Consider the following 10,583-nt stretch of genomic DNA (forward strand, 5'->3'; position numbering starts at 1 on the left):
TTGAAGAACATGATGAATATATAATTGTATTACATTTAATCTGTTCATCCAAAATATTGACTTGAATCCTCTACATGTCCCACTATTAACTTAATTTTTAATAAGATCAACTAAAATTTGATATTTCCCATAAACTTTAAAATTAGTATATAATATCATAAACTTTGCACTTTGTTTGGTATTTCCCACAGCATGTCTATTACTATATTTGACTAACTTAGGAGTCATTTTTATTATACTTGACACAATTAAATCAACTTGATTTTCAACGTGACTTTTTATCATAAATGCTATGAACTTAAAAAGTGATTTAAAATATCATAAAACGTATCACGGTTGCCTACGTAAAATAAGATTTTGGTGAAAATATCTTATTTGGGTGAGTTTGGGAAATACCAAATAAAATGCAAAGTTTGTGATATTATTGACCAATTTTAAAGTTCATGGGAAATACCAAATTTTGGGCAAAGTTCATGGTTTTAGAGACCAATATCCCTTTATTCTTCCTCTATGAAATGTCACATTTAAAAAAGTAATGTTTACAAGTCAGTCTCATATTTAATATTTATTTCACTTACATTTTCTTAAAATATTAGTAATAAATGAAAATGAAATTCGTATTCAATTTTTTAAAACTAACTTTCTTATATAATCTTCCTACCTCTAAAAATACAGACTTTGAAGAAGGCTTTGAGAAAAAATTGTGAAAATGACGTGTAAATAATGAAAACCTACGTCAATGATAGTGTAAAGCGTCATGAAAAAAGACAGATTCCAAAATTATAAATAACTAATTTTGGTTGATGCACTAATATGACAAAATAGGACAAATTGAGTATTTCTTAAAACGGCTCATTTCATCATTCCGCGAGTACTAATAGCCTCATTTTTTTCAATTTAATTTACCAAAAAAAACTACTAATGTCTTTCTCTCACTAGTTTTATGTCTCTCTTACAGTTTTTCGTTGTCTCCCATTTATCTATTTCAAACTACCAATATTCCAATTATTTTTTTCTCTATCTCTATTTAATTTCATAGTAAAACATATATAGCCTATAATTATATTAATAGTGGGTGAATGGAGTGCTAAACTCCCACATTTTAATTGGATAGGCCCAGTTTTTATTGTTAGGCCCATTTTTAATATACCGGTATTAAGTTATTGTAGGCACTCTGAGGCTTTATTGGGCTAGAAACACAAAGCCCAACACCATTTAATTCATAAAAAAAACTTAATTTAATTTAGGTATATAAATATTACCTTCGTCCAAAAAAATTAGACTAATTCCACTATTTTAGGGTGTCTACTAAAATTAGACCAATTCTAAATATGAAAAGTTTTAAACAAATACTAACCCTACACATCTTTCCAAATGTGGACCCCACAATCCACTAATACTACTTCCACCACTTTTTTCCCTCACCGTCTCTTACTTTACCAATTGTACATTAAAACCGTGCCATCTGTAATCTTGTCTATTTTTTGTGGACGGAGGTAGTATATAATCCCCTACCAGATCTCAATCTGATCATAAATTTAGCCTAGATGCACGCCTTGATAGTACACCAAGCCGAGAAGGGTGCGAGTGTTGTGCTCCTATTGGATGCTTCTTCCCCCATATATATCCCCTATAATGTGTCCACACAAAGTGCACTACGCACTCTATGTAGTGCTACGCTCTTATGCATTGCTAAGGCCATTAAGTCCTTATCGTACAATTATTCGATCTCGTATTACTATTCAATACATGAACAAGATAAACTTCAAATACATCTCCATATTTCAAGAGCAAGATTCTTTTTTATCCATACCAAATAAAGTGATCACAATTCAGTCCTAAAAAAAGAAGAACCAGAGCAAGAAATGAATGAATCACTACACCACTTCAACTACATCTATTCTAATGCAATGTGAAGAATTTACAGAAGCTCTACATACTGGACAAGCAGCAGTCTTCAAAAGCCAAGAATCTATGCATTTGGCATGAAAACTGTGATTGCATTTTGGCAAAATCCTGCATTTTTCACCCACAGCAAAGATCTCCAAGCAAACTGCACACTCCGAATTCTTCGTCATCTCTTTCTCCTCCTCCGCTTTGTAATCGAAGCATGGGAGCTTCTTGATCTCCTCCAGCTTCATGCTCGGAGTTTGGTAAGGCGAAGACGGCCTCCCAGCTGTCAGATCATCACTAAAAGCCCATCTCACAACACAACAATGAATGGTTACCAAAATGGCTACCACAAAAAATAGTATAATCATAGATATGATTATTTCCATAACTATTCCCCTCTTCTTCTTTTTTCTAGTGATCAATTTGGAATTCTTGATATTTGCAGAGATATTTATATGTGGATTCCAGTATCCAGGAAGGAAAATGGCTGGAATGATTGTTATTTGAAATTTTGGTAGTTAATTATATTAATTGAGAAGATAGATTGTTATTTAATGTTTCTACCTCAATTTAGAAATGGAACAATTTCTTTTAGAGCAATAATTTGGACTAACATGAGTGTGTGTGAATTTTGACTTCTTGTGAAATTTGTTTGTTTGAAGGGGAAGGTCAACTGAGGCTGGTGTCATGAGATTACACGATCTTGACAAAAATAGGGTTTAATTTGATGTTAGCTTAATATTCAAGTTGATAGTATATGTATAATACTATTGACTATTGAGTCAAACATCCATACATCCATACTCACAATGATATCAGCATTGATGATATTCTCAATATTTGGTTTTCTTCTTTCTTTCTTTTTATAGGAGAGACTACAAAATATTTTATTTTTCAATTTAGTTCATCCACTAAAATGAATTTGATTTGAAATGGGAGTATATTTAAGTTGACTTTGTGATTTAAATAACTTTATCTCTATAGATTATCTAATGTTCATAATAGATTTTAATAAATGAATCTAATATCCTCATAATCATTTCAGCAATCGAATTTTTACTTAAAACGCTCACACTATATGCGTTTTTAAGATGCCGATATTTAAAAAATTCGCACTATAATTGACGTGTTTTTTGCCGTTTTTGTAAATTACCAAAAGATTCCCATTTGGAGATATATTTTTTTTTGCTTTGGATCAGTAATGTGGAGATAAGGTTCATATACCTAATATATTGGTGCAATATTATCCTCAAATAAACGTCTAGTAAATTAATAACATTTGTGTCAACGACGACTCCAATCATATATTGCGAGAATTGGGTCAAACTCTTGTCACACAATTTTATGTGTTCTATAATGTTCTGCTAATAAATTTACTTTTCCTAATATTTATTATGAAATAAAATTTTATCATTATATAAATAGATTAGAATTTTGAAAAACATACTGTATTACCGTATTTTTGGAAAGATCAACCACACTACAAAAATTGGAATTTACCGACGGATATTTAGATTGACATCAATCTGTCGTTAGTTATTGACGGATTATCAACAACATATATCTATGAGGAAAATGTGTAATCGCTATGCATGCATTTTCTTTGTTTTGGCATTTTGGATGTGATTAATTTATTTGTGAGACTATTATTATTTTACAAATAAAGTTTATGACGCTTTTATTGCTATTAAAAGTAGATAATTTTTTGTAACAAAAAACAAATAGATCATTTTTTGAAATATGATAACGGACTCTCACTTTATTATTTTGAAGGAGAAACCTTAAGGTTAGAGCTTTTCTGTCGTTGATACTCTAATTAATAATTTAACAATAACCTTTTTTTTATCATAGCAACGGAAATAGCAACATTAAAAGTTAGCCGTAAAAATAATAGATTTTAATATTTTCTTCAGTTTTCCACGATAAAAATTTTGAATTCCTATTTGTAATATTTTGTTGATTTGACATACGTGTTTAAATTAATGATTATTTGTTAAATATTTTAGAAAAATAATAAAAGTTCATAACTGTCTTCATCCTAGTAGAATTTTCGCACATTACATTCCAGATCCCATGGAATTTTTTTAAAGAAAAAAAAATTCATTATTTTAAAAATTACGAAACAACTTAAAATTCAATCAAAATTCATGATTTTTACATTTACCTTCAACAATAGAAAACTTCTCCCTCCTTCCACACTATTCATTTTGACCATTTTTTTGTTACATATAAATAACTCTCCTTTTTACGGCATTGCCACGTCAACCGTGTTTTATTTTAATGTGACATTACTTTTTATAACTGTTGAGATTATGGTTAGCCACAGCAGAGTCGCGTGTGCATGGAAGCAGAAGGATGGAGTCGTGTGCATGCGGATGCATGGGAACTTAAGGTGGAGAATGCTACATCAAAGCAAAGAGTTCAAATGGTTGTTGAACTACTAGCCGTTGGATTAGTTAGTTATAATCGAATGTAGAAGTGAAGTCTTCTTCACGTGATTTCTTCTTTGCTTGTATAAATAGTTTGTTAGTTGGTTCATTGAAGAAGAGATTCATTCAAAAGAGTGTAAACACTTGATTCATCCATTGAATAAGTTTTCTCAGATTCACTCTCCAAAACTTCTTCATCTCGGTTTTCATTTCTTGTTCATTTTCATTCTATTGTTTTTTTATTCAACAATTAGCTTAACCATTTAAAATTAAATAGTACTAATATTTAACATAATTTTAACTATCCAAACAAATTAGATCTTGACGCTAAAGAAATGTGTAAGCTTCATCTTTTGAAAGACACCATGAACTACGAAGGGATGTCCTGTTGAATAATCATGTGGAATTAATTGAATGAATAAATGTGTGATGTTTCAGAACCACATGAGAATGAGATCGAACAAAAAATTATGAGAATCCAACAAATCCTGCAAAATCAGCCAAAGCGCGTGGAGTTGAAATATTATTACATTCGGTATTTATCGGATACACAACTTAACAAAGAATTAGAAAGCGAGAATCCAGTAAACATGTTTATTACTTGAAGTACTATAAATTAGGCGATGTTAAACGGATGCATGAAGGGGATCAATAAGATATGGTTATCTGCGTATTGTTAGTGTACAACTACAAGTGAGAGAGATTATTAAGTATGAACCCTGAAAGGATGTAAATCTAACCCAATATGTTCATTTGTTTTTTATACATATTTGGAATGTGTTTCTTAGTGTGATTAAAATTAGACTCTCTAATTGCATATATATTTCCAACTATTTATATTTATTTCATAACTTTCGCAATTCAAATCAAATTAGATAATTTAATAGTAGTAGTTTTTTTATGGAGACGTCCAAGACAGGGAAGTTTGCTGTAACTCTGATAATTCATTTTTTAATGTGGTTATTACAAATTAGACTACACATTAGGCCATCCACAACGCTGTTCCTAAACCGTTCCTTAAACTACTATTTGAGGGCCCCACTATACTATTTTACTCCATTCCTTAACTAAGGAACAGAACCTGCAACCCTCCGTTCCTTAATCGTTCCTTAAATTACTATTCATTCAATTTCATTTTTTATTTTTATTTCCAACTCAATTCAATTAAAAAAACACACTTTAATAAAAAACACACACACTTTATTAAAAAACACACAACATTAAAACAAAGTTACAACTTAAACTTAAAAAAATTAAAAAGCACACAATTAAAATCCTAAAAAAATAAAAGTACACAATTTTAATAATTTCATCCGCCAAAGTTTGTCCAAATGTGTTCAATTAGATCCTGTTGGAGTTGGGTGTGGGCGCTAGAGTCGCGTGTCCTTGCACGAACAGATAATCGTTCTTGTATAGACGGATGCGCTCCACTTCGAGGCAGACTACTTGCGGTTGAGCTTCCGGGGGATTCGGGGTTGAACCAATTTCCCGCCTCGGGTCCTTCGTCTTGGACAATCATGTTGTGCAAGATTATGCACGTATACATGATGTCGACCATGTTCTCCATGAACCACGTACGAGCGAGGGCTTTGATGATGTTGAAGCGCGATTGGAGAACCCCGAACGCCCTCTCCACATCCTTGCGAGCAGCCTCCTGCTTCTGCGCAAAAAGAGCATGCTTTGGGTTCGTAGACCCACTGCACGTCTTCACGAAGGTAGGCCACTTCGGGTAGATGCCATCGGCGAGATAGTACCCCATTTTATAAAGCCGGTTGTTGGCGACGAAGTTGATCGCCGGCGCTTTACCATCCAAAACTTCGGTCAAGAGGTCGGACTGTTGGAGCACGTTTACGTCGTTGTTCGACCCGGGGACCCCGAAGTACGCGTGCCAGATCCAAAGGCGGTAGTCGGCAACAGCCTCGAGTATAACGGTTGGGTGGGTGCCTTTGTGGCCGCTCGTGTAGGACCCCTTCCACGCCACCGGACAATTCTTCCATTGCCAGTGCATGCAATCGACGCTGCCGAGCATCCCGGGGAATCCGTGCACTGTTTCGTGAAGGTTGAGCAGGAACTGACAATCGGTCGTGCTTGGCCGCCGGAGAAATTCGTCGGTGAAGGCTGCCCGGACGGCTTGGCAGAATTTGAGCAAGCACATTCGCCCAGTGCTGTCTCCGATGTGGAGGTATTCGTCGAACATGTCGGCCGTTTGTCCAGTCGCAAGCTGGCGGATTGCTGCAGTACATTTCTGCAGCGTCGTGTGGCTGGGACGGCCGACCGCGTCGAACCCTTCCTGGAAGAACTCTTCCCGGGCTGCCAAAGTATTCGCGATGTGGAGAAATAACGGTTTCCCCATGCGGAAACGGCGACGGAAGTACGTATCTCCCCAAACCGGGTTATCGCAGAAGTAGTCGCGTACTAACCTTGCGGCGGCTTCCTCCCGGTTACGATGGATGTACGTACGGGGAGCGTCGTTGGGGAGGCGCGGCTTCTTCCGCCTCCCGTCGTCGATCTTCTTCAAGTGATTGTGCCAATATTTGACGCATTTGTTCAAAAGGATCCATTAGTTTGATTAAATTTGGGAGAAGAAAAACAGAGTTGATTTGAGATGAAAATTGGGGTGGAAATAGAGAGGATTTGAGAGGAATAGATGTGTGTTTGTGAGTGAAATGAGTATGAAATAGGAGTATTTATAGAGTAAATAAATTAAAAAAAATTAAAAAAAATTAAAAAACGGATACAAAAAAACGGTCATAATACCGTTGCAAAAAAAAATTTATTAAATTCGAATTTAAAAAAAAAATTAATTATTGCGTCAAAAAACGAAACCCACTCGCGGGGCAGCGAGTGGGCTTCACGCGACGAATGGGAGGCCGCCACGTCGCCTCGGCGCGTGGCGGAACGGGTCGTGCCGCGTGCCGCGGCAATGACCCACGGCACGGCATAGGCACGGATCGGCGACGGTTCGGAGGCTGCAACGCTGGTCCTTGGCGGGACCGTTCCGGCGGCACGGCATCGGCACCGCAACGCTCCAGCGTTGCGGATGCCTTAGCACCGACAAATTATAATATAGCGTAGGGCTGGCAAAATACACCGTAATACCGAAATACCGCACTTATCGTACCGAAAAAATACCGAAAATACCGAATTTGCGGTATACCGCAAGTTGCGGTACGGTATGATACCGTACCGATATCTATCGGTACGGTAAAGGTATAGATTTTCCTATACCGCGGTATACCGCAATATACGGCATTTACGATATTTGCCAAAAATTTGATATATATGTAGTATTTAAAATTTACATAAAAAATATTTAATATGTTAAAATCCCTAACCATACTTTCATATTTTAGTTCAACCGCCCCCAACCCCAAACATACATATGCAAATATGCAAATCAAGTTCACTGTATAGATTTGATTATGGTGTAGTTTTAATCTTTTGGAAATTATTTAAATAAGTGAAATTTTATTTTAAATATTTGGCTATAACAGAATTTTTTTGGTATGAAACACAAGTATTAAGGTATGTCATACCTTATTTTGGTATACCGTACTCGATATGCCATACCTTATTTCAGTATAATGTAAAAGTACGGTATACCGCAATACGGTATGGTATACCGCATAGACGGTATGGTAACGGTATCGAAAATAATCATACCGAATTTTGCGGTATACCGCAATGAGGTATACCGGAAAATTCGGTAAGGTATAGGTATGATATTTTCTCATACCGCAATTTGCGGTACGGTATGCGGTATGACATTTTGAGTGCGGTATACCGTACCGTGCCACCCCTAATATAGCGTACCAAGTTGTACGTACAGTACGGATGATATATGCATTTAGATTAGTCTTTCGCTGGAATTTAGTTGAAATTCCGATTTCCACATAGTTTAATATTCCATCGGAATTATCTATATCTGAAATTATGAGCAAAAGATGATAAGTAATGGAAATTCAAATTTAATACATAATCGAATAAAAACTTTAATTAGTATGGAACTCGATCTATCAAACAATTGAATCATAGAACACAGAAATGAAGTAGTAATAAATTTGAGAGTCACAGCACAAGGTGCATTAACACAGTAACAAGATCAATTTAGGGAAATTTTGTTAGGAAATAAAGGCACAAATAATCATGAATAAAGAAAAAGATGAATGCACGAATTATTTACCCAGTTAGATACTATATTTGGTAGCGATATCAAGTCAAAGTGTTTAACTATACAGGAGTATAATTTTTGGCTGCGAGAGTACCATGAAAAACAGTTCTATGTTATAGTATTCAATAATCCTAAGGCCATCCACAACGTTGTTCCTATACCGTTCCTATACCGTTCCTTAAACCACTATTTGAGGGCCCCACTGTACTTTTTTACTCCATTCCTTAATTAAGGAACGGAACCTGCAACCCTCCGTTCCTTAACCGTTCCTTAACCGTTCCTTAAATTACTATTCATTCAATTTCATTTTTTTTATTTCCAACTAAATTCAATTAAAAAACACACTTTATTAAAAAACAAACACACTTTATTAAAAAACACACAACATTAAAAAAATTACAACTTAAACTTAAAAAATAAAAAGCACACAATTAAAATCCTAAAAAAATAAAAAGCACACAATTAAAATCCTAAAAAAATAAAAGTACACAATTTTAATAATTTCATCCGCCAAAATTTGCCCAAATGTGCTCAATTAGATCCTGTTGGAGTTGGGTGTGGGCACTAGAGTCGCGTGTCCTTGCACGAATAGATAACCGTTCTTATATAGACGGATGCGCTCCACTTCGAGGCGGACTACTTGCGGTTGAGCTTCCGGGGGATTCGTCGTCGAACCAATTTCCCGGTTACGATGGATGTACGTACGGGAGCGTCGTTGGGGCGGCGCGGCTTCTTCGGCCTCCCGTCGTCGATCTTCTTCAAGTGATTGTTGCAATATTTGACACATTTGTTCAAAAGGATCCATTAGTTTGATTAAATTTGGGAGAAGGAAAGCAGAGTTGATTTGAGATGAAAATTGGGGTGGAAATAAAGAGGAATAGATGTGTGTTTGTGATTGAAATGAGTATGAAATAGGAGTATTTATAGAGTAAATAAATAAAAAAAATACAAAACGGATATAAAAAAACGGTCACATTACCGTTGCAAAAAAATTTTTTTTATTAAATTCGAATTTTAAAAAAAATTGAATTATTGCGTCACCGGGACGAAGCCCACTCGCGGGGCAGCGAGTGGGCTTCACGCGTCGAATGGGAGGCCGCCACGTCGCCTCGGCGCGTGGCGGAACGTTTCGTTCCGCGTTCTTCCGGAACGGAACGCGACACGGCATAGGAACGGCATGGGCACGGAATGGCGACGGAACGGAGCCTGCAACGCGTGCCGCCGCGGAACCGTTCCGCCGGAACGGCATAGGAACCGCAACGGCACAGCGTTGCGGGTGCCCTAACTATAATAAAAAAACAAATCATAATTATAATAAAAAAACATACTAAGTTATATAGCCCATAAATATAAAAGGAAATTTATCATATATACGTGGATCTTTATCCTTTGCATGTCATATTAAATTTCTATTAATATATAATATAAAATATAAAATTAAAGGGCTATTAGGCATTAGCCTATTAATCATGAAATTTTGTCCGAAATTTAATACTTCCTATAAACTTAACCCTTGACCGCAAAAATCATGAATCTATAGATTTACGCAGCGAATTTCCCAACAGTTTAAAAATTTGGTGAAATTTAATAGAGATTTTAAATCTCAAAATGCACGACACAATGTCCTTTACCAGTAATTACCACTATTAAAAGCGGCATCATTTTTTTTATGTTATTCAACGACCTTTCATATCAAATTTAATTTTAAAAATGTCAAACTTGTGGAAAATTTATTATAAGGTGTAAGTTCATGATGTAGTGTAGGTGTAGCGATCAAATATTAAGTTAGTGAAAAATAGTAGTATCAATTTTTGACCAAAGTTTGTGATTTTAAACATCATTACTCCATAACAGTTTATTACACGTGTGTTTTTTTCTATTGTATAATTAGTCATTTCGAATATCTTCTACTATATTGCAGCATATTAATATGAATCAAGATTTTCAGAACTCAAAAATTACAAACAACACAAGTTTTTGCTAGGATTCCTCAGGAAGACCTCACTCAACTGCACACACCCACGTGCTATCACGTGCTTCAGCCCAAAGATATTTTTTTTTCCACAGTCATCATAAATCAAGAATCTTAA

At 35.4% G+C, this 10,583-nt stretch overlaps 1 protein-coding gene across 1 annotated transcript; it reads right to left on the reverse strand.

Annotated features, from left to right (window-relative positions):
• Positions 1-1,832: 1,832 nt before the first annotated feature.
• On the reverse strand, positions 1,833-2,279 carry LOC121786935 (RING-H2 finger protein ATL74-like). Its single transcript, XM_042185527.1, has 2 exons — positions 1,941-2,279; positions 1,833-1,838 (listed from the first exon to the last, which is right to left on the reverse strand). Exons 1-2 carry the CDS (start codon positions 2,277-2,279, stop codon positions 1,833-1,835), a joined length of 345 nt encoding a protein of 114 aa, XP_042041461.1.
• Positions 2,280-10,583: the final 8,304 nt, after the last annotated feature.

Source organism: Salvia splendens, chromosome 22 (assembly GCF_004379255.2).
Source record: "Salvia splendens isolate huo1 chromosome 22, SspV2, whole genome shotgun sequence".
NCBI lineage: Eukaryota > Viridiplantae > Streptophyta > Magnoliopsida > Lamiales > Lamiaceae > Salvia > Salvia splendens.

What these genes read in the sequence shown, in the direction of transcription:
- LOC121786935 (XM_042185527.1), bottom strand. Translation starts at nt 2,279, where the DNA reads ATGGAAATAATCATATCTATGATTATACTATTTTTTGTGGTAGCCATT.